General features: G+C 42.7%; 1 protein-coding gene across 7 annotated transcripts in view; it reads right to left on the reverse strand.

The window, feature by feature from the left end:
* The window catches only part of ADGRF5 (adhesion G protein-coupled receptor F5), a 99,067-nt gene that overhangs the window by 22,474 nt on the left and 51,328 nt on the right, over positions 1-25,265 (reverse strand). For 4 of the 7 annotated variants that reach the window (XM_029945254.1, XM_029945249.1, XM_029945250.1 and 1 more), the window contains exons 3-10: positions 23,537-23,591; positions 13,380-13,550; positions 11,264-11,440; positions 11,020-11,129; positions 9,704-9,762; positions 8,657-8,799; positions 4,614-4,835; positions 3,485-3,688 (exon numbers count right to left, since the gene is read on the reverse strand). In XM_029945254.1, coding sequence (XP_029801114.1) covers positions 3,485-3,688; positions 4,614-4,835; positions 8,657-8,799; positions 9,704-9,762; positions 11,020-11,129; positions 11,264-11,440; positions 13,380-13,550; positions 23,537-23,591 — 1,141 coding nt within the window. The remainder of the gene's footprint in view (positions 1-3,484; positions 3,689-4,613; positions 4,836-8,656; positions 8,800-9,703; positions 9,763-11,019; positions 11,130-11,263; positions 11,441-13,379; positions 13,551-23,536; positions 23,592-25,265) is intronic. The other 3 variants (XM_029945255.1, XM_029945251.1, XM_029945253.1) reach the window with 2 other exon arrangements.

The following is a 25,265-nucleotide window of genomic DNA, read 5'->3' on the forward strand; positions in this document are numbered from 1 at the left end:
GCAGAGAGGGGACTGCAGCTTTTCAGGACTAGGTATTATCTTCCTGGAGAGCACGGATCATAAGGAGGATTTTTCCAGAACAGAAGACTTGACTAAAGTTTTTTCTTTTTCTTATATTCAATTCTGTGGGCATTCCCACAAGTAGAAGAATCACTATTTAAAATCAGATTTGTTGGGGGGCCTGGGTGGCTCAGCTGGTTAAGATCTGACTTTGGCTCAGGTCATGATCCCCTGAGCCCCACATTGGGTTCTGTGTGGACAGCTCAGAGCCTGGAGCCTGCTTCAGATTCTGTGTCTCCCTTTCTCTCTGCCCCTCCCCTGGTCATACTCTGTCTCTTTCTCTCAAAAATAAATAAACATTAAAAAATTTTAAAAATTGGATTTGTCCATGGCATCATTAGGAATACACAGAGACTGAGGAGGAGAAAGAACAGTTGGTGAGATGGGGGCGCCTCCCTTGCTATTGTTGGGGGGATATGGGGCAGCACACAGAAAGCCTCAGTTTCTTCTGTGCAAAATGAGGAACTGGACTAAAGACATGGTCCTCACTCCCCTCTGCCCAACAAAAATTCTTGCAAAATCCAAGAAAATATGCCTCTGCCTGGAGATCCTGACATGATTGTCTTCTTAATAAACACCTGGGGTGACCCCACGTGCCAAGGAATGGTGAGCATGACCACTGACAATGCCATTTACTATTTCCAGCTGCTTCTCTATGGAGGACTCGCCTCAGACCCGGAAGCCAGCCTGCCTCTAGTGGCACTTCATGAAGTGATTCCAAAGCCACTTTCTTCAGTAAAGAAAAACAACCAGTCTCCCTTCTTTCTCTGTTACTGATGCCCTGTTCAGGTGCAAAAACAAAAACAAAACAAAAACACCAAAGATAAAATTCATGTGAGGCAAGACGCAAGCACACACAATAATTCATGCTTACACATTTCAGCGGGGCAATCGGGAAGAAAAGACACAAGAAAGAGGATTGTGGAGTTTAAAGCTGTTCCCTCTAATGTCACCCAATGTCTGTCAGCCAAGAGGGAACTGGCACCCTCTTCTAAAGATTCAATTGTTTTCTAAATACTCTGCATGGCAATGGGCACTGGGTATGGCAGGCAGGGCCATGAAGAAGTTTATGAACTCATTTGGGAATGGTTCTAACTTGTTGACAAGGAGAGAATTAAGGCTCCATTTTTTAAAACGTTTATTTTTGAGAGACAGAGAGAGAGAGAGCACGCGAGCAGGGGAGGGGCAGAGAGAGAGGGAGGCACTGAATCTGAAGCAAGCTCCCGGGCTCTGAGTTGTCAGCACAGAACCCGACATGGGGCTCAAACTCACAAACTACAATATCATGACTGAGCCACCCAGGCACCCCACAGCTCCATTATTTTTTATTATCACACCACGTAAGAGCTATGGTGACACTACAAAGTCTGTTGCTCATCACTTTCCCCAGCTCGTCAATCTGTTTCCATGCAGGCGGCGCTAGTACCCTATACGGGCAAACTTAGATGCTAATAATAGTAACTGTGAGTACCTCTCCTATTCCTAGCGGTAGTAGCAGTATCAATACTATTACTTCTGTACCATTACCATTTATATCATGAGTTGCTGCCTTATGAGTTGCAAAACTCCAAAAAGCCTTCCACATTCTAAAAAAAACCACTTCTTAATGCTAGAAATTCTATTAAGCTGATGACTTTCTTTCTGTCTTATCCCTCATGTTTTGAAAATGAAATGCCTGTTTCTGACCTGAGGTAGTACCTTCAGTTCCATATGCTTTGGAGTGAGTTATTTTGCTTGATTGTTTCCTACTGACCTTGAAAAATGGGTGCTAAAGACCTCGTGGAATTTGGAGAGCGAGAGAACTTCAGGGGTGGGGGTGGGAGGGAGGAAGGCAAGATGCTGAAGGCAGAGGCTAAGTTCATTAGGGAAGGTCCCCAGGTGGCCAGCCCTGTGGCAGGAAAGCCATTGTTCTGCTGTCCGACGGTTCACCGGTCCTGGATATTAGGAATGTCTGAAGAGGTGGTGGCCAGAGAGAGGTCCCTGAGCATCTGCACTGCAGACTTCCTGGTTCCTCTGCCAGAGGGCAAGCTTCTTCACCTCTCAGAGCTGACCGCTTATTAAGTCAGTACCAAGGGAACACTGCAAGGTCTTTCTCCCATCTGGCAGTTCCTCCAGGGTGCCTACACCTCCTCTTCCTGAACAATCAAGGAAGTGACTAAATGTATCACGTGTCAACATTTTCAGCAGTTACCAGATGCCTTTCCCATTCTTGGGAATATTTAAAGTAAAATACAAATGGGGCAGGTGAAATATGCTTCACAAATAGATGTGCTCAGGAAAAGGCGCATGGAAATTCATCATCATTTTATTTTTTTATGACTTAACACAGTCTGGTAGCAAAGGCTCTATAAACTAGAGCCTTACCACTCTGATGGGTGAAACTACATTTTATTTTAATGGTTTTTTTTAGTTTAGAAAGGAACATGTGAAATTGTCATTTCTTAAGGGAAGGATTGGATCTCGTTACGTGAAATTTCTAGACAAAAAACAATCTTCTGCTTCAGAACAAACTCTGTCAGTTCAGCCTACTGTAGCACTGGCTCATCAGGCATGGGAAAAATAGTTTTGCCAATGCAAACACTGGTCTTGTGAAAGAAGACCTGAGGCAAGTCTTTTTCTTTCATCCTTTTTTTTCTAATTGTGACAACCTTGAATAAGTCAATGTAGACCTCAATTTCCTTATTTGCAAAGTGGAGGCAAAAATGCCAGCTTCAAGCGTGTGATCAAGGTTAAATACGATTAAAAGTGATAACATATTCTCAAAACTGGCTAATCATAAACTGTTATACAAAACAGGGTCAGTGTTGCTCTTTTAATTTGTTATTATTATTATCATTCATCAGTATATACTGGAGGGTGGAGAACTTCCAGGAATACCTTAGATGTAAAAGGAAGCCAAGCAGGATCAAAAATGGACATGGAACAACTGAAAGACAAACAGGTCTACACAGAGAGATTAAAGAAATCAGAGACACAAAATTAGGTAATACCAAAGAATGAGAATACAGAGGCGGAGACATGAGTAAGATAAACACCAGGAAAAGGGACACAGAAAAGAGAAATTCCAAGTCAGCCTCTAGAGCAAAGCCAATGACCTCATCCTTAGCTCTTTGCTGAAGATGAAGAGGAGGGGAAGGTGGGGCAAGCTTTTCTACAGGCGGGAGATCCTATGGTCTGAAGTCATCAGGTCTTCTCTGCCAGGATCTTGTCTATAACCCAAGCATGACACTCATATGCATATATTTTTGGAATGTTGTTCTAGAATAGCTAAGCTGGAGCTGGCATTAAGCCTAGTACTTTTTCACAGTCTGAAGTTCAGGAAAAAACAGCTATCTGACATTTCCTTTTCTACCCAGTGCATCTCCCATTTTTACTTGTCCAAGAGGCAAAAATATATATGCAAAAGGACGTCTAACATTCTTACCTGGAATATTTATTTTCCCCTCCTGCTTCCATTCTATCATGCTCCAATTAGCATTAATCTCACTGCAGCAGTTCAAAGATACAGGGTTGTTATTGCACGTCACCTTCATTTCTTCAGTTGCCAAAATTCCGATGGATATAACATCCATTTTTTTTCTGGACTCATATTCAAAAATATCTACTGTCAGCTTGCAAATATATTCACCTACATAGAACATACAAATGCATTTTTTAATTGCCATGTGTATGTATTTCCTTAGAAGAATGATAGCCTGGTCTCGCGTGTCATGACAGTATATCAGGAAACATTGTTTTCAAAAGCGTCCAAGACTTGCTCTAAAAACAACCCTAAAGACACATTCAGGAAGTGCAGAAGGTCAATGCAGAGCATTTCTGATGCCACAGGTTAATGACTAGAGAGATTTTCCAAGGAAGGAGCAGAAATCTCAGTCTTTGCTAGTAAGAAAAAAAATGTGTAGAGATGGAAGAGGTAGAAAGGAGAGTGAGAACACTGGATGATTAGGCATTCTGTTTAACTCGGTGGCAAAATCAGAATCAATAAAGATGAAAAAAGACCCATGTAACTGCAACCCAACTTCTCAGTCAGAGAAAAAAGATGCCCCCCTGTTCGCATCTGGGTTACTACGGGGTTATTAAATTCTGGAACATCAGGTTCAAAACTTCTGCTTCTGTTGTTTTGGAGGGAAGGAGAGATTACAATGGAATGCAAGAAAACTGGGTGAGGGTGATGGAGGGCGATGGTCCTGATGACCATCACAGGTCTGTACATATGTCAAGACTTATTAAACTGTACACTTTGAGTACGTACAGCTTATTGTATGCCAATTTTAATTCAACAAAGCTCTTTAAAATTTTCTAAAAATGAAAAACAAAAGTCAGATTTTTATCTTGGTTTCTAACTCCTAAGCCCTTGGTAAATGTAGAAATCTATTTTTGTCTCCAAGGCTCTATTTGCTTACTCATATGTTATGGGATTCATTTTTAATTATGAAAAGTTGAGCCTGGTGACTTCTTTTCAAAGAGGAAAACACCATGTATACATTCCATGGCTTGTTTCTTTGTAAGCTCTTTGTTCTCTTCCCTGCACCGGTTATTGGATGGAAGCCCACCTGAGTCCTCCTTAGTGACGTTGTAAATGGTGAGGCGCGATATTGAGGTCATGTTGTTGAGCACGAAGGTGTAGACGGAGAATCTGCTGCTGTTCTGGATGTCAGAGTGCCTTTCAATGTGGTGCCAGGACACATTAGAGGACAAAATGTCGGTCTCACACATCAGCGTTACCGTATCTCCTTCAAAAGTGATTTCTGGTACAATGGTGAACTTAGTTTCATCTGGAAACCCAAAGAAACGGTTTTAAGATCCCAAAGCAAATGACTGTAATAGACACTACCCATCAGGGGCCAGTACCACATGGCTCCATGGTGCTGTCTAGAATGAGGCAACACATCCTCCTCATTCCATGCCCAGATTTCTGGTGCTCAAGACCCAAAGACTTACCACCCACCAGATACTAGGGACATGGCTTCCAGTTTGGAGTCTTTGCACAGTGGTGGTCATGGGAGTCCTCAATGGTAGTAATGGGAATTTCAAAGCTATTTTCAATATTTCAAATAGTCTGGTGGAAAATTGCTCATTTGCTTCTAAAAAAAGCCACTCCAGGTAATTTAAACATCACATTTCTTTGCTACTGATTCAATGATATCAACAGTTTCCTGCTGATAACAAATACCCCACACCACTGAAAGCTCTGTCCTATGTCTTTGATAAATTATAAATAATTTATTGCAATAGTCTGTTAACAATTCAGAATTTTTAAAGACTTACTGCCCATATGTTTTTTTTTTAAGTTTTGTATTTATTTTTGATACAGACAGAGACAGAGCATGAGAGGGGGAAGGGCAGAGAGAGAAGGAGACACAGAACTGGAAACAGGCTCCAGGCTCTGAGCTAGCAGTCAGCACAGAGCCTGACGCGGGGCTTGAACCCACAAATGTGAGATCTGACCTGAGCCGAAGTCGGAGGCGTAACCGACTGAGCCACCCAGGTGCCCCTGCCCATAGGTTTTTAAGAAGGAGACCTTTGTAGACATTCAGGTCCAGATTTGAATTCTGCTTCTGTGCCACACATAGCTGTGTGGCCCTAGGGAATTTACTTAGCCTCTCTGAGCCACAGCTCCCTTGTCTGGGAAACAGGAGCCATAAGAGCTACCATGGGAGGTGATTTGGGGGAATGGTACCTATTATTGTTTTCATAGTAAAATTATGAAGAACAAGGGCATTAAGTCATTTCACAGATAGAAATAAAACACATTTGCTGTTTGTGTGTGTGTGTTTTATAGTTGTCCTTTGCTCACACAACATACAGTTTATTCCTGTAAACTCTGTTTCTTATTCTATGTCCTTCATAAATTCCATGTGTTGAGGGAATTAGAGGATCTGGATAAAGAAGCTGTCTGAGGCCTCTTTTACAGGGGATTCATGCTCAGGCCAGACCCTCCTCATATTGTAAATATGGGACCAAAACACCAGAAATTTAATTTGGGGAGCTATGATGTTCTAGTCAAAATATCAAGGTATCTGAATATTTCTTATCTCTTTTTTTAATCTCCTGAATAAAATAAGATTTTAAAATATCACATTTAACTGTTAAGAAGCAAGGCCTGCAGGGCACCTGGGTGGCTCAGTTGGTTGAGCATCCGACTGGCTCAAGTCATGATCTCACAGTTCGCGAGTTCGAGCCCTGCATCAGGCTCTGTGCTGACAGCTCAGACAGAGCCTGGAGCCTGGTTTGGATTCTATGTCTCCCTCTCTCTTTCTGCCTCTCCTCTGCTCATGCTCTGTCTCTCTGTCTCTCAAAAATAAACATTAAAATTTTTTTTTAAAAAGAAACAAGGACTTCTGTGAATATTTACTGTAGTGAATTGACTGTGAAGTCATACAAACTTAGGTTACTTACTATGTGCTCTTGAACAAATTATTTACCTTCTCTCAGCTTCCATTTCCTCAGCTATAAAATGGAGACAATAGTACCTATCTCTCACAGGATATATGAAGACAAAATATGTGTAACAGACTGAGCTTAACACAGAAAAGATACAATAACAATGTCTCTCTTCATCATCATTGTTGCCAGTAATAATGATTAGTAAGACTGCCAGTAGAATGTGGTTATGTGGAATGTACCATAAATTTATTGGGAGTGATTAAAGAAAGGCGCATTCTAGTTAAGTGACCCTGCTAATTCACCAAACATTAATTATACTGAGAATTAATATACCACCAAATAAATGGAAATGTTCTGAACATTGCCCTGTGCCCTTTATAGTTCATAAAGACTTAAAATAAGTTCCTGATACTACCGCATTCATTTAGCTCTTTTTTCTTTCTGGTTCTCTTCCTCTCTTCTGCCCCCAAATATAACTATAAGTTAAAAAAAACACCCAGTCACTTGACCTTTTGGATATTTATATTCTAGGTAAATACCACCGACACTATGGAAAGCAGGCTGATGTCTGAACTCGCCCATGGAATCGCACATGACATCAGTTCGTGTTTCTGGGTCTGAGTCTGTGCATATCCCAGAATCCTTCTCGTCTTCGGAGGAAGACAGAGATGGGAGTAGACCCTCTCTAGAAATGCAGTTAGGTGCCATTCACAATGGTTCCATTGGTCTTTGGAAGAATGAGCCACAAACTCCAAGGTGCTTTTGTGAACTGTACAGTGGACACCATGTTTCTGGACTGACAGTCAGCCACTAATCGGTAAAACTTGTTTAAATGGTTGACCAACCTCAACACAACTGAAATTTGGAGGAAAGAGTAATCGTAACCAAAGCTTACCTGTGCTAGAGCCTGATGTTATCCTATGCCCTCCAAACCATAAACACAGGGACTTCTTCAGGGCAAAACATGTGTGGGTTGAGGCGTGGTGATAAGGGTCAGGAAGGGGTGGCATTGTGGCCACTTATTTCTCTTCCTTTAGTTTTTCAGCTTTCACTTGTGTTGTTGCTGCCTTATTTTTTCCAAATTGTTATTTTTCTTTTCTCCTTGCTTAGGTTGTAGCATTTTCTTACCACTGTGTATATCTCTCCTAATATTTTGTTTTTAAAAATGAGCTGGCATATAAAACTACCAGCGAATGTAAAGACAAGCAGTATAAATCTGTTGTGAGGATGGCCTAACCCTTGCGAAGGTGTGCCCCGTCTCCCAGATGCACCTGCAACAGACCTTTCAGAGTTTTCCCCGAATGGGCACAGTGTTGTTCTGAAGAGGCACGGCCTTTACTCCCGAACCACACACCAGAATTATCTAGAACATCAGCCTGCATATTCTTGCCTGCCAAATCTCTGCCCAGCTGGCTCTCCTTTCTATTTTCCAAGTGACAATAGGTCCACCCACCTAATAACACACCAGGACACAACTCTGTACCCCTTTGTAAAATGGGGGACAGCATCTAAAAATCCCAGGATTTTTACCACTGCTCTGGTTGGGTGGGGTGGCCCTAAGAATGTGTATTTCTAACAAGTTCCCAGGGGATGCTGCTGCTGCTCTGGGGGCCACACTTCAAGAACGTCTCTAAAATAATGGAATCAATTGTTTAATATCAGGGCATTTCATGAACGTCCCAAACCCACTCCAGTGTTAGTCTTTGGATGTTTTGGGACTTTTTTATTTTGAGAGAGAGAGAGACTAGGGGAGGACCAAAGAGAGAGGGAGAAAGAGAATCTTAAGCAGGCTCTGTGCTGTCAGTGCAGAGCCCAACCCAGGGCTCGATCGAGTGAACCACGAGATTGTGATCTGAGCCTAAATCAAGAGTCAGTTGTTTAATCGACCAAGCCACACAGGTGCCCCCAGATGATGTGGGACTTCTGATTTAAAAAACAAAACAAAACTCCATCAACCCAGATGGCTCTGGGATGCTCTTGTAAAATCTCTCCCCCCTGCAACTCCTCCCCCAACTGCAGTGACATCAGCCTGGTTGGGAGGCTCTGCGATGGTGCCTCAGACCAGAAGCCCCTGTGCCAGGAACCAGAGAGTCTCTCTCTGTGCAGGACACTGTAATGTAACTTCCTAGTTTTAAGCATAAGGATAAATACCATTACTCTATCTAAATAGAATCCATGTATAGGAAAAACAAGGAGATGTCCTACTTACTGCTAGTGACTCCTTGAAAGGAATTGTAGTCCATTTTGTAGGTTTGATTAAGGTTCTGCATTACTTGATCATTTGCTTTACGCATTAATTCAGGTGATGGTGCTGCAGTCTTCACCTCATATGCCACAACCACACTTCCAGGCCTGGATGGAGATCATCAGTTTAGTAAGGCAGGAACTGACCTGGGAGAGTCTAGATCCTTATGGTTTATTTACGTGGGAAAACCAAATGGCAAGAACAGCCTGGGTACTTTTTATCTTCAAAGGTTCACTCAGAACAACCTGCTTTCAAGCTCTAGTTGAAAGCCGGAGACAAGGGCTTATACGCACAACTGTCTGTGGACAGGTAACATAAATGAACACAATAGCTGGCCAGGAATGAGCCACGGGGATCACAACTCCTCTTCCACTGTTGGTCACTGTCTCGCAGCCACCATGCAGAGACTGTTGTCACAGAGCCATGCTGGCCTAAGGTTGCTGGCCTAAGAGACTGTTATCACAGAGCCATGCTGGCCTAAGGTTGCTGGCCTAAGCCATGCTGAATGTCAGATGAAGCCAGAATCCTGAGTGTTTCTGTGAACCTTCTTTATTCTTGAAATTGGCCTTTAACTTTTTGCAACACTGTGCAAACCTGTTCAGGGCTGCCATGGTGCCCAACTCCAAGGGGAGCCATTTACACAAGCCAAGTGCAACTTTGTGCTTGTGGCTGGCTGGACAACTTCTCTTGAATAAAGGCGTCATGTGTGACATTATCTCATTTTTATATTTCAAAACTCTCTAGTCTGTGGACTTAGCCCTTAACTGTTTGCAAAGCTCCTACAGGCACAGAATAAACACAAGTCTGTTCCCTTTCCATTTAAGCAGGTATATCTGTGAGGAGTGAGTTTCTGTTCTCAGGATTGCCTGAGTCTTTGAGCCCTAGCAATCTAGCATTGTCTTCACCTCTACCAAACTGCTCTAAATGATGCCCCTCTCATGGGCTTTTTCTCCTTCACTAACGTGGTGGTCTCTACCATTGGGTAGAAATGACCCGATTACAGCTTCTTACCTGAATCCTGTCACAGTCACCATTTTGAAGCCTGGTAAAATACTGTAACCCTTCCAGAACTGGAAAACAAAGTAAGACAAGTGTCATGTATCGAAGTCCAGTGAGAGATAAGTCAAAAGGTTGAAAGCAGAGGAAGAAAGCCTGTATTCTTTATCATCCCAGATAAAACTTTCACTGGTATATTTTGTTAGTGCTAGCACTGGCAGATCTTTGAAGAAAGAATTCCTATTGACCTATGTCAGACTGGGTTCTCCAAGAAGCAAACACTTAGATTATATGTGCAAAAAATTTTACTTGGGGAAATGCATCGCAAAGAAAATGGGGAAGTGTCTCTGAATACCAAACCCCAGAAGATTCATTTTGATTCAAGTCACATTTATAAGTAAATGCAAAATATGCAAAGCACTATGTGTGCCAAGTGCTGTGTTGGGCACCTGGATTGGTAGGATCCAAAGATTAATATGCAACTCTCTCTTTCCTCAAAAATATAGAATTCATGTGCAGAGTGTGAGGAAGGTTCTTGTGCTGTGGCAGAACTATTACATGCCAGATATGCAAATCCGATGTCCAAGAGCCCTTTAGCCTTTCATCATGACACCCACGGAAAATGAAAACCATTTATGTGGTTTAAAAGGATAAGTGGAGGCTGATCCTGGCCTGAGGCAGGGGCTTGGCTGCCCAGAGCGTTAAGGGAAGTAACGATCTTAGCCCACTTGTAATAACTTGTACCACACCAACTGGGAAGCTCTATTCCAAATGAGTTCATTTAAACAAAGTATTTAGGTTCAGATGAATTAATCCAATGTAAAACACTTAGGATAGTGTTTGGCACTCAGTTAATACTCAGGGAATATTCTGTTTTTATACGAATAAATTTAAATCTGTTTTAAGTGAGAACAAATGCCTCATGATCTCTAACGTAGAATGGTTTGAGACCCTCAGTGCCAGCTTTGGGCTGATTTACCCAAAACATGTTAGGTGTTCATCCATGCAATGTGTGAAGACAAATAGAAATGCACCAGCAGGTGCTTCTAGTCCAGGTTCTTGGGCCTCTCTCTGACTTGGATTTAGTGAGTTGATGCCACCAAATTCTACCCTGGGAAGAAGTTCTACCTATAGGTAAAGATGGTGTGGAATCATGCCCTGAACACTGTGATTTGAGTACTCCTTAATTCATCATCCCAGATATGTAGGAATAATTTTGATATCCACATTAATAAATTCTGACAGATCCAAGAAAATTATCCTTTGTAAATGCAACAGGTTCAGTTCAGCCCAAAGAGCTTGGTTAAGAGGTTCTTGGTGCCCAAACCTACCGCTGTTTCCAAGTCAGTCTTATAGGACCTATAGAGAGCAGAGGAAGAGTTCTTGAGGTCTTCTTGAAAACCCACATTGAGTCTGACTGACATTCTTAGTGTCACATCTGCTGAAAAAAACACAGGGCAATATTCTAAAATCTCATGTTAGCATTCGAATACACACAAGATAGAGGAAGTTTGTTGAGTTGATATCAAATAGTCAGTCACTCAACAAACAAACACTTAATGAAGAGTTACTTACCTCCCTGGAGCTGGCAAAAAGGTCCCTTGGGAGGGAGTCCTTTAAGGCAACTGCAGCGATGCCCTGCAGAGGGACCGTCATGCTCTTGACAAGTGAGATTGTGGAGACATCTTTCCTGAGGCCACCTATAGCCTGTCTCACAGGAGCACCAGATTTCATTTTCAGTAGGTCTGCAGACTATCATTAACCAGAACAGTGAGGTGAGAGAAGGTGGTCATCACCTTTACATTTATAGACTGTAAGTATTTATACTTGTAGAAAATCCTAACTTGACTCCTTATTGCCTGTAGGGAAATTCAACAGTACTACATGAGACTCATGTGATTCCCATACGCGTCACCATGCTATCAGGTATGGCCGTCTAAAGGATGATCGTTCTGACTATCTCAGTGGATGCCTACAACGATAATGTGATAGACAGATTCCTGGACATAAAGTGTATGGTAGCCAGATCCCAAGACAGCCCCTGACCACCCCTGTTTCTGAGTATTAACACCTTTTTTGTCACTTCCTCTTGTATTGTATTAGACTTGGTCTGTGTGACCGACAGAATATGGCAGAAGTGAAGACACTTCTGAGAAGTAAGATATAAGACACTGTGGTTTCCTTCTGTGATGTCTGCCTGCCTGTCTGGCTCCCTCTCATTACTTTATCTGGGGGAAAGCCAGCTGCCATGCATGCAGACATGTCATGAAGAGGCCAACATGGTGAGCCAACATGCTCCAGTCAACAGCTGGTGAGGAGCTGAGTTCTGCCAACAACCCCAGGGCTTCAAAGAGGATTTTCCAGCTGCCGTTGAGCCTTCAGAGGACTGATTCTCTGGCTGAAAACTTGGCTACCACTTCATAAGAGACCCTGAGCCAGAGCTACCCAGCTAAGCTCCTCCTGAATTGTTGGCCCTCAGAAGCTATATGATACAATAAGTGTTTGTTGTCTTAAGATGCTAAGTTGTGGGGTAATTTGTTAAGAGGCAAAGGTAACAGAGGACAAATAAAATTGTTCCCTTTTCATTTCTAGTCAAATGTAAACAAACCAAATATTTTCTAATCTCATTGGGAACATTGGAAAATGCTCTGAAAACAGAGTGCTTTGAATTTATTTCTATAACTTGAACAAAGTCATATCATGGGGAACTGTCTATTCTAAGAGTGACTACCCAAAGGAAAGCCATCAAATCGCTGTTCCTGAATCTCTAGGAAATCCATGGGCACTGATGTAGTCCTTTGCTTCAGCATATGTGGGAAGGTCATCCATAAGGAGTTAGGAAGCATCCATTTCCAGTTCAGCTAGCTTAAGTTAAGACTAAAAAACTGGATTGGGGTGGTTGGTGGCTCAGTGGGTGATCTGGGTGGCTCCGCTGAGTGTGGAGCCTGCTTAAGACTTTTTCTCTGTGCTCCTCTCCCCCATTCACATGTTCTTAAAAAAAAAAGGAATAAAAACTGTAATGTATATATTGATACTGATGAACTATTTGAAATATGAGAATTCAAAAAATTTTTGAAACACAATTTTAGAATCATACAATTCCACATCTGTTAGTGTTTACAAGGCAGTAACTTTGTTTAGGACAAGGGAGAGTCCCATATCATAGCAGCCCAGGTGATGGTGCCTAAGAAAAAGGACAGCTAGAATAACCTCAAAACAGAGGCAGAAAATCCAATGGCACAGCCTGCAGGTTTCTATATTATGTCTTGCTTCCAAATCTGGGTGTGTACGTGGTTCCTGTTTCCTGACCTATGATGCCAAAGTGAAGGGAACTTGCTCCTTATTGATACCAGAACCAGTCCTTACTGTATCCACTGACTTCCCAAAGGAAGGGGACCGCGTAGTTTGTCATGAAGGACCTGGCAGTATCTTGAAACCATTTTGTGACCACCAGTACACAAACCACAATACACAAATATTTGGCTACCATTTGAGATAAGGAAACTGGCTGTAGTTTGCCAATGGGGACTTCATTCTGGAAGGCTGTGAAGTCATAAAATCACACATCAGGCCTTTTTGAGTCACGTCACTTGCCTACTAAGTACAATTTGCTGTAATAGTAAGGAGCTCGGACAGCCTTTCTCCTGATATTCCCAATCCTACATTCTAAAGCAATGGGTCTTTGACTCACCTGTTGTCACCTCAGTGCTTAAAATGGTGGTGGCTGGATCAGTGCTGTTCCATTGAATTGGGAAACTCAGGCTGTTCAAGTAAGCTATGATAGGCTCCAGGAAGGAGGCATTTTCAAAACTGATCTCAACATCAACGGTGTACTCTCCAGGTGCAGCACTGCTTGAGGTGACTGAAAGGAAAGCACAGGAAGCTGTGAGACTTCACCATAGGTGGCAGAGAGGGAGCGTGGTGGTCAGATCCACCTTTAAAGGCAATTACAGGACTATGTGCATGCTGGCACATCAGCCTGAAGGAATTTCCAGTGAACCTTTTCAGAGAAAAAGAAGTTTGTCACCTCACCACCACCAAACACCCCCTTCAAGATTCTCCCCTCTATGACTTCATCACTTAAAGAAGGAAGGCAGCTGATCTTTCTGGCCTAAAAGGAAGGCAGCTGGTCTCTGGCCATTTGAGAGATTCACAGACTAAGCTCAGGACTTGTCCTTCGTCTCCATTCCCTCACCCTCCTTGGTGTCCAAGGTCAAGAGTTGCTGTGTTGACACTGGACTGGAAGGGACAAGAATAGAAGCACGGAGATCTAGCAGGGGGGGCCTTGGCAACAGTCTAGACAGTAAAGCCATGGTCCTGACTCGGAAGAATGAGTCAGTGTGTTTCCAATACCATTCAATTGACATGCATGTGTTTTGAGATCTGAATTAAGCATGGCTTGAAGACCTCCAGAAAAAGTCATCATGTTAATTCCCTTTGCTCTTAGCTTATGCATGCAGCATGGGCTCTTAGTTCCTACTGTGTGTCTCCGGTGCCCAGAATATGATAGGTACCCAACAAAAGGAACATTTACACATTAAAATGTAAAATAAAAGGTATCTCCAGCTCTTCATCACCTTCCCAAACTGTCTCTGGGCTGATCAACTGTCTGGCATCCTGGATGCATTTGCTATCCAACACATACCACCACAGGCAAGCCAGACAATATACATACTGGAATGTTCTTTCATAATTTCCTGTGTTATGTCATGACTGGTTCACTAGTTGTAAGCTTCTCAAGGGCAGGAACTATTTCTTTCACTTCATGGCTTTACTCGATCTAGCATGGAGTTTGCCACAAAATAAATATGTGCCCAATCAGGTCTTATTAAAATTGTGGCCCATTTAAAGAGCCACACATTCACCTCCCCATCACTGCTAGAATCTGATTCATTCAAAGATGAGTTTCATAGCTAATGATGAACCTTCAAAGATTAGAATTTTTTTACATAGATGCATTGAGAAGATAAATTGTGGCTTATTTTATTTTGCCAGTCAAATAAAGAAAAGGTTAGAGAGTACTTGCAAAATGATTACTTTAAAATTTAAGTCAAATCTGGAAGCATGACATATATTTTGCCAAAAAAATTAATTCTACAGTGTTTTCTAAAAGGGCAAAATAATTTTCCCATAATATTGCCAGGTTTGTTTAACATTTCCCAAGGAACACTGATGTAAAGCACTAACAAAGAGTTAAGTTCGTTATGGGAAACTCCAATAAATGCGCTTTTATTGCAGAAAGCTGTAATATTTGTAAACTGATAGTTACAAACCATGTCTTAGAAGGTTGATTTTAGAATCACTCATTAAATTCTGCTATTAAAACCAATACTACACTACATTGTTAACTAATTTGGATTTAAATAAAATCTTGGCAGAAAAATGAATAAACAAATAAATAAGAAGTTTGGTTTTACTCATCAACCTTGTTGAAAATTGTTTCATTTTGGCATTGGTCCTGCAAGTTGCTCTAATTAACTTAAACTGTGAAAAACATCTTTGTCAATTTTCTCAAAATTAATGATACATCTTAAGGTATATTTCCTTCTTATAAAAATGTATTTACAAGTAGTGCAAAAAGACTTAAAAATTTTTTTTTATTTTTGAGAGACAGAGAGAGACAGTGCGAGCAAGGGAGGGTCAGAGTGAGAGGGAGACACAGATTCTGAAGCAGGCTCCAGGCTCTGAGCTGTCAGCACAGAGCCTGACGAGGGGCTCGAACCCACGGACTGTGAGATCATGACCTGAGCCGAAGCCGGACACTTAACCAACTGAGCCACCCAGGTGCCCCGGAAAAAGACTTTTAAAACCCAATGCAGAGTCCCAGGCTGTAATGATACCACAGTGATGCCTAAAATTTCCTGTTTTCTTTCTGATTCTCTGATGGTTCTGTGATGACAACAGGCTTCCGGGAAGAATTGCTAATCTTAATCTGTGTGAGCTGAACTCTAGACACGGTATGTTGCCCACAGGGAACATTTGCGAGGAGGGCGGCCGCATAATATTTTTAAGGTCTGCCTTAGAGCATATTTTTTTTCCTGAAAGGTAACACAGCCATGTTTATACCCTCCAGCAGATTCATAGCTCTGAGATTCTCTTTGCTCATAGGCAGTCTATCTCCTCCCATGAATGTAAACAGGATATCCTAGACGGTAGGGCTTTTTAGTTGAGTGAAGTCAATAACACTCCCACCTCCCCCACTTCCTCATCTGTGTTGTTGCATCCTGGAGTCTGACCCCAGTATAGCATCAGTGCCTGCCTGAGCGCCGTTCCTCCTGCTCATCCCTGAGCCCACCTCTCTTTGCCCTTTCCAGACACAGTTGCAGACCAAGCAAATGCCTGGAAAGCACACAGTGATTCATCGATGTCATCATTCCCCACTGAAACCAAAGTGGTCCTTCGAGTGAGATCTTACAAGGAACTGAGCCAAGAGCTTAAAATACAAAGAGGAAAGTTCCTATGGCTTTCACATTCTCTTCCATGGGATTTGTGCAACTGTAATTAAAGCACCAGCCTCTAAGATCCTCTCCCTTTATCTACCTTTTATGTTCTTCAACAGTTTCTAAAGGAGTTTCAGAATAGCCTTCTACCTGAGTGCCACTTCTCTCTAGAGACTGATAAAGATGGGGGACCTCTACTAGAGAAGGAAATGCTATCAGCATGTTTCTTCAAAACAGGCTGGCCAACCCAATAGTAACTTAAAAGGCTAAGGGCTTGCCCTTGGAAGTCGTCTATTCCAGTGGTCCGCACTTGACTGATGATTATGTATACCTAGGGAATTCAACACACATGGATACTTTGGAGTCTCAACCCAGGTGAGCCAAAGTAAAATCTTAATGGGTTAAGTCCATAAATTTGTGTGTGTTTCTTTCCTTTCCTTTCCTTTCCTTTCCTCTTTTCCTTTCCTTTCTCCCCTCCACCCCCCCTTCCAATTCCCACTGGTGATTCTGGGACAGGCAGGTTTGGGATTTAATATTCTAATCCAAATGAGGAAACCAAGATGGTAATCTTGAGAGCCAATTTTAGCGCCTAAACTTGTTTTTTGTTGCATGTATGTGTGTTTTGTTGCTTGTTTGTCTTTGTTTTGTTTTTGCTTTTGCTTTGTTTTTATTGTTTTTTTTCAGACACCTCCTACTTCTGGTCCTGTGGAGACAGTCAGGTGGTCTCCAAGTGTATTTGTTCACATCTTTCTTCAGTCACACCAGATGGATCAAAAGTGATCATAATAAAAGTAACAATAATAATAGCAGTTGCCATTTATTCATTGCCTGGTAGGTTCTGGGGTCATGAAGGAGATTATGCATATGCCCATTTTGCAGATGATAAAACTGAGGCTTGATGGGTTAAAGCCACATAAATAGCAAATGTTAAAGCTGGAATTTGAAACTACATTTTCTTGACTCCAAGTCTATTTTCTTTTTTTTTTCTTAAAAATGTTTTAGAGTGAGAGAAAGAGCATGTGCATGAGTGGGGGAGGGGGAGGAACAGAGGGAGACAAAGGATCAGAAGCAGGCTGTGAGCTAAGAGCAAAGAGCCTAATATGAGGCTCAAACTCACAAACTGTGAGATCGTGACCTGAGCCAAAGTCAGACGCTCAACTGATGGAGCCACCCAAGCACCCCAAGTCCATTTCCTTTTAACCATTCCCTGCCACAACTCCAATGGAAGAAGATACTGAAAGTGACCACTTTGTAAACCCTAATGTACTATAAAAGACAAATAAGGCATTATTATCAAATCTGTCTTTAGAACTAATGTGCAATTCTCAAAGTCAATTTCAAATTACAAACATATTCAAGGGCAAAATTATTAATAATAAATGGAGGAATTATCTAAAACTCTGTTCTATTTGTTTCAGCATAATAAATGTCTTAGAAATCCACACTAAGGAAAGACACATTGTGACCCTCATTGGCACTCATGGATTTTGATCTCAAGCCTGGCTAGGTTTATTCATTTGTGTGGTAGTTGATTGACCTATTGATTCATAAGTAACTTTACTATTGAGTGAGTACCTACTTCCCAGGCGTGGGGCTAGGTGCTGGGGACATGGCGTAAATAAAAGAGGCAAAGCTCTACCTACTTCCCTGGATCTTTTGCACTCATGTGGGAGGTAAAAGTCAGCTGAAACACCAGTGTCAGGCAGTTGTGAGGGGCATGGAGAAACCAAAGCAGGGTGAAAAGACAGAGTGGCAGGCAGAGTGAGGGTAGAGTGGTATTTTTTGTAGAGTGGTTAGAAAAGACCTTTCTAAAGCAGTAAACGTTGAGCAAAGGTGCAAGTGAAATGAGTAGATTGCCATGTGGATATTCGGAGCCTATTACCCCAGGAAGAGAAAATCAGGACCAACATCTTGAGAGTGATTTCCATGGCCTGCCTGAGGAACAGCAAGGACATGCCCTCTGGATCTGGGTTGTTCCCTCTCATCTGCATTGTCATGGCCCCACAGGCAAGAAACATGGAGCTGTGACTGGGCCTCCTGTCCCTGTGTGGCCTTGGGTGAGTGTCTGATTTTAAGAAAAGTAGCTTAGATGTGCGGGTCTCAGCATGATGCACGCGTAGGTGGGACCAGAGGCGCACTGTGCTCACCAGCCTTCAGGCAGACCCACAATTTGGGATGGAAATACCAACTCCTGCTGGCCTCGCCTCTCTCAAATCTGAGGACTTTGGAGCTGGCAAGAGTGATGTTCCTTCATCTGCCCAGGCTATAAGTGGGCTCAGTAGGAACAGAGGATGGTTTTCCCACCTCTGTGTAAGTGTGTCCTTTAGAAGCCCTTGTGTTCTCCCCTGCTGCCTCTGGACCATCTGATTCCACAGTTTAATGTGTTTGCTTTTTCTTGGGCTTCTGTGGCCTCCTGTTGTTTGCCTGAACTCTTCTGACTCACCGTTGCCCCAAGTGGAAGGTAGCACATTCCAGGTGTCATCACATGGAGGCCTATTGGCCAGCCCAGAGGCACAACCCAACCAGGATTTCCCTTCTCCTTTCCCATCAATCGCTGCCAGCCACACAGCACTTATCTTAAAGAGACACTTCTGGAAAGTTGGCCACAAAGTGCAACAAGTAGTTCTGGGTCTTAATCACAGCTGTTTAAGCAAACAATATTATTTTTGCCTGGCAACTCTAATGGGAATTATAGCTGCTCAGAAGTTGGAGACTCAGTATGTCTAAATTAACCTCTCAAGAGAAATGAGGTTGATGTGATCTTTGTCTTGACCAAAAGGGACAATGCGTCTTATCACTGAAGACTTAGCTCCATTGTTTCTCACCCTGGAGCAGGTAAATATTAACAGACACCTGTCTTTCTGCTTGTTTCTTACTATGTTCTAGTAGGTGGCAGTTTAGCTCCATCATCTGTATCTGATTATATCATTGTCAGCAGATAATCAAAGGATTCTGTTCATCCTTTAGATTTTAGAGAAGTTTATTCACACGGGAAAACCACCAGGCTGTGGCTCACTGGCAGGTGTGGATGGAAGAGAGGGTGGGCATACAGCAGTTCATAGAACCCTGGGCTCTAAAGTTTGGAGAAAAGAATCAGTTCTACTAGTTCATCACATATCCAAGTCAGTCCCGTATAAAGCTCTTTTCCTACTAAGATGAAGACAGTTCTCTCTATTCCTTACCCTACGAAGCTGCTGTAATAATCATGGAATAAAATCTTATGGGCAAGAGTCAGAAGCACATATTGAAAACTATTAACTCTGCACTATTAACATGGATTTTGGAGCCAGTGAGAAGTAGGACGGATACCTTCTTACCTGGGCAGGCCATTTAACCTCTGTGAGACACACTTTGCCATCTATAAAATAGGAGTAATATTTTCTCTGCAGAATTGCTGCTAAGGAGTTGGTCTGAAGACCAAATTGTCTGGTCTATAGTAGCCATTTTGAAACAGCATGTAGAAATAATAATAGCAATGATAATAAATGTGATAATTATATTACAGGCAGATGCCTCCTGGTAGATCAAGAAAAGATAATGCTATTCCAATCAGGTCTCACCTTTGAGATTGTTAAATAAACAAACAACACTAATCAGAAATTAAAAGATGGGCACCTGGGTGGCTCAGTCAGTTAAGCATCTGACTCTTGATGTTGGCTCAGGTCATGATGAGATCAAGCCCTGCGTCGGGCTCCATGCTGAGTGTAGCATGGAGCCTATTTAAGATTCTCTCTCTCTTCCCCTTTGCTCCTCTTCTGTGTTCATTCTGTCTCTGTCTCTCTCTCTCTCTCTCTCTCAAAAAATTTATTTTAATTAAAAAAAAAGAAATGAAAAGATAAAAGCATTCCCAACACATGGAACATCAGCCCTAAACCAACCCCAGACACCAGGTCGAGAGCACCTCAGCCTTGCCATCTCACTCCACTACCACTTCCCGTTGTTCAGAGCACTAAATGCCGTGTGTTATCCTAAGAAGGATAAAGCCACAAAACTCCCCAAATCTTTTCCTCAACCTAGACAGTGCACAGCATTTCCTGGACCCAGATGAAGGGTCAGCACACATGGGGGCTGCCAGGGCTGCAGAAAGACCGAGATTTTCACATGAGGAGCCAACAACCCAATTCCTTCACTAGGTAGGTATGAAAACATAAGCACCTCCTGCACGGGGTTAGGACACCCTGGGTCTTTCTTTCTCAAAAATACGTCCACTCTCAGTCATTCCTTTTGAAGCCAAAGAAGAACTCATGAGGACTTTTCAGCCCAGGACTCAAGAACATTCCCCAATCAAGCTCAGAAACCTGGCATGGAGAATTTCCACACTGACACAGAGAGCACATGTATGTTACTTCTGCCCAATAAGGAACTTCCACTCTCACTCCCCTAAGATTACCCTTAAGAGTAACTTTGGAGCTTCCTGGCAAACCTCCAACACAAGACTTCCATTCCAACTCCGGGTTCTCCCTGTGGCCCCACATCCCTCAGACACCCAGATCTGTGCAAGCCTACAGTGTCACATGGATCACCACTGCCCTTCCCTCTATGTCAAATCTGTCTCCAAGTCCTCTTGATCAGCTTCTTGTAATGTCTTTCACAAGTGTCCTTCCTTATTTTACTCGAGGAGCCAGGGCCAGTGATGGTCCATACTGCTGAGCCTCCTCGCTGCTCTCCTGAGCACTGACTTCTTCGTCTAATTCATTGAGCCATAAGCATCTGGCCCATTTTCACTTCACATGGCTTCCATCAGCCCTTTGGACCAGCCTCTCAGCTGATCTAGACTCCACTTCCTGGTATAAGCAGGACGTAACTCTGGATGCTCTGACCCATTCTTATTTCCCCTCTTCCCCGGCAACCTCTCTGCTCTAATGGACAATCCACCCTTATTCTGGCCTCTGGCCTCTGGGTTTTTGTGCAGACTCCTCTTCCCCAAAAGAGTTCCGAATTCATTTTCCTAAAACACAACTTGTATGTCATGGCCTCCCTTCTCCTGCTTTCAGGGGTTATATGGAAACTTCTTTGTACCAGGGATTTTCAGGCTCTTTCAAATGCAATATTATTTCTATAAATAAATCTTTCTTTTTAATTAAAAAATACAAATGAACCCCTAGATAACCCTAATAACATTTAAATAATATGTACATGACATTATTTAATCTTCTCAACAACCATGAAATGTAATAACTCATATATATGTCTGTGTTTGCATGACATATGTCTGTGATACATATGTAATATACATACACACATATATATGTATGTGTATGTGTATCAAGGGCCTAGTGACGGTATATAACTGACCAGAGTAACTTAGGATGAAGTTTGGAGTGTTCTGAGCATAAATGTGAGTGCTGACCCTACTTTTAAAGGTGATTTTATCTATCCCAAACCCTAAAATTTTGAGCCAGTGCTTTAAAAGGAAATTCCTTCTGAGAATTCGCTTTTCCTGAAATTTGTCCCTTTCTGGCATGAAGTCCCCAGAAGCGGGGATGAATGTGTATGTGAAAGGAGATACCACCCAGAAAATCAAAGCTCAATCCTATGGCTTGACTAATACACCAAGTAGAACACAGACACCTTGGTGAAGCATCTGCTGAATGTCACCCTCCTGTTGGTTTCTTTCATCATTTTCCTCAAGAATGATGTTCTCCATTGCAATTTATATTCCAGCTCTCTGTGGTCTAGCCCCTGAGTCTTTCCATGGCCACTTCTTACTTTGGTGATTTTGTAAAAGTACCAAGGCCAATCCATCTTCTGCAGACAATGGGTTGAATCATTAACACCTTCCAAAAGGACTCCAAAAGCCTAAGAGCACAGAGGATCATGTGTAATAAATGGAAAACATATTTTTATGGTAATTTATCATCGTCATGATTGTTTTTAGTGAAAGCAACTCTGGAAAATTTTGGAATGTCAAATCCTTAGAGGTAGAAGTGGCTTCCTTAAAAAGGGCTAACCTCTCATGATGTCACCACGAGTCATAAGCAGCCAGGCCCAGAAGGGCAGGAAGATGCTACTTTTACAGCTGTGTGGTCACCAACTGTCCCCGAGGAAGCTGGTAGAAACTCAGAGCTGGAACTCACCCACAAATAGTTTGGTTTTTAAAAAGAAAATCTTTCAAAATACCGAATGGGGCCATCTTTAGCTCTGTTCCTGTCCCAGGGTGCAAGAGGGCTCAGGGGATCGAGTACATACACTGATGTTTGTTTAAAAGCACAGAAAGTGCCACCTGTGTGCTTCGGACTGCTTCAGGGAAAGAGGGAAGTGGGAGAGTGAGAGCCTATAAAGATATAAAACAAAGCCAAAAAGGAAAAGGAAGAAAAGAAAGACAAAGGGAGAAAAAACGAAGGTATGACCTTCCAGTGAACATGTTGAGACTTTAATAAAATATGATCGAGTTGTCATTTCAAGCACTGGGCAGAGCTCACTCTGGTTGCTGCTCTGAGAGGCTCCAACAGCCTCCTTTATCCTGGCACCAGTGAAAGTCCACCCTCTTTGACAGCTTTATGACTCTTGTAAGACAGAACAGAGCAGACTACAGCATGCCTGGGCATAATTCAGTCAAAATCCTAAAGGTTAAGAATTCTACCTTCTCCAGAGTTGGTACAGACACTAGGCCAGCAGCCTTTTGGCAGTAGGAACATACCCTCAACTCACAAAGGGACAGCCGTGACAAGGACGTACATTCTCTTTATTTGTTCACTCAACTATCGAGAAACTGGGCTCAGTGCCAAGTTGCAGAGATGAGGAGGGTTCAAGGAAACTCATGTCTACTGGGGATGACAAACAGGAAGTAAAATTGTTCCAAAGCATTGGGACAAATCTTGTGCTCTGGGAATGTGGCAAGGACAGTGGGAACCCAGGAAAGCAGCCCCTCCCTGTCTGGGGAATCAATGAAAAGCCTTACGTGGCAGGATCCCATGTGAATGGAGACTTAGGTTGGAGTCTCTCAGACAAAGGAGGGTGGTGGGTGGGCAGCAACCATGTGAAAGGAAACAGAAGGAGAAAAAGTAGGAAAATCACATGGAGTCTGGTAAGACTCCAGCAGGTGATTGGATTTTCTCTCCAAGGCATTTGGGACCCCATGAAAGATTTTATGTTGGGAAATGGCAGGATCATATGGGTGTTTTTGAAAGGTTAGGAAGTGGGAGTAGAGGAGAGAGCCACTGGGGACAGACTCTTCAGGATCTCTGGAGCAGTGAGGGGGAGGTGAGGGGCTTGTAATCTGTTGCTAAGATCCATTTAATGTCATTAGGTAGAGTAGGGAATAGCGTTCTTTTGTAATTGCTTCTAGAAATTGAACCTTGATGCACCTGGAGGCTGAATTATATGGAACACAGGGTTTGAAAAGTTACAGAAAATGTCATTTGATCAGACTTACTAGAAGAGCCTGCCAAGCAAAGACGTTACATACCTGCTCGTTTTTGCCTCAGTGGCTCCTTCCCCGCTAGTTCATGTTCATGGAGAATCTGAAAGAACATTTTAGGAGACTGTCAGTTAGGGTTAGAGATGTCTTTTCTCCTTGGCTTTGGGCTCATGTGCCCTGAAATGCAGGAGCTGAGCTTAGGGCTGTGAATTCCGGCTGGGCACCTGTGCCCTGTGGATGGGGGGAAGCCTATGAATGTGAGGTGGCGTTCACTTTTTGTAGACCAGTCTCTAGGTCCAGGAGCTGAACCAGTCATCATATCTGAGTTTCTCCGAGTTTCTGTAGTTTGAGTTGGGTCAAGAAACATAAATTGTGGTGTTTTTAACTTCTGCTCCCTGCCTCAGACTTGAACCCTGAGTCATTCCAGTGACAAATCTTAGACAAGTCTCATGACCTCTCCTCAGCACTCAGCCTGTCCCCACCCCAATCTTTCTGTTGCATTAGAGCTGTTTAGATTGTGCCTGCTTATAAGTCATTTTCTCCTCCTTTGTTCCCTTTTCTCCTGGAAGGTTCCATTGTTGCTTTCTCTGGCAGGGGCTGTGAGAGCTAGCTCTGGAGTCAGACTGTCTGGGGACAAGGCTGTGCCACTTACTAGGTATGTGACTTGGGAGAATGTACTTATCCTCTCTGAGACTCAGTCTTCTTTTCTGTAAAATGGAATAATAATATTACCGACCTCATAGAACTGTTATAAGAATTAAATCAACTGTCATGGGATACGTAGTAAGCCTTTAATAAATTTGAATGATATCATACAGTATAATAGTTAAGAGCAAGGACCTTACAGACATTGAGTTAAATCCTAGCTCTGCTATTAAATGCCTCTGTGAACTTGGGCAAGTTATTTAGCCTCTCTGTGCCTCAGTACTCATCTACAATATAGGAATAAAACTAGTCTACCTTGTGAGGGGGTCATAAGAACCAAATGATTAACAAATGCAAAGCACTGAGAATAGTTTGGTGACATGGTAAGTGCTATTCTGGGCCAAAGTGTCACCCTCTTCTAGAAGCACCATTCACATGGACCCTTTCATCCACACATTGACCCTTCATTTTGTCTCTAGAAAGCTCTCTTGTCATCATGCACCTTCTTTGTTTAAGAGTTGGCTTTGGTTGGCTTTGCTGTTGGGATCACTGCCAGTTCTGCAGCCAGTAACCACACATTGACCTGACCTGGGCTTCCTAGCTCATCCCTGCTAGGACATGCTTCTCAATCCAAACTCCCTTCAAGGCTCAGTAGAAGAACCAGATAGCCCCTACCCTCTGCGGTGTGTCCTTTCCCATGAGCTCAACACGTCCATGATCACCACCCAGGTCAAAGCTTGTTCTACCATCTGTGGTATCTATCATTCTATTCTAGTTGTCTCTCCTCATAACAGTTATAAAAATATTAATTCCTAAAATATATCCGACACTCTGTGTCAGGCACTGTTCAGTGCTCGATGTGTGCTTAGGTACTTAATCCTCATGACAATCTAGGGTATAGGTACTATTATAACTCAACTGAGAAAGCACAGTTGCAAAGAGGTCAAATAACTTGCCTAAGGTCCCACAGCCTTTAAATAGCAGAACCAGGACCCAAACCCAGCTAGCTTGGCTCTAGAGTCTGCACTTGTCCACATAGGCATTGATTGATGTTATCAGGAGATAACCCAGGAAACTGTGGATCTGTCTCAGTGACCTAGTCTCTCTTACCTAGCACCCTTTCTTTCTCTGT

This window comes from Suricata suricatta, chromosome 7 (assembly GCF_006229205.1).
Source record: "Suricata suricatta isolate VVHF042 chromosome 7, meerkat_22Aug2017_6uvM2_HiC, whole genome shotgun sequence".
Taxonomy (NCBI): domain Eukaryota; kingdom Metazoa; phylum Chordata; class Mammalia; order Carnivora; family Herpestidae; genus Suricata; species Suricata suricatta.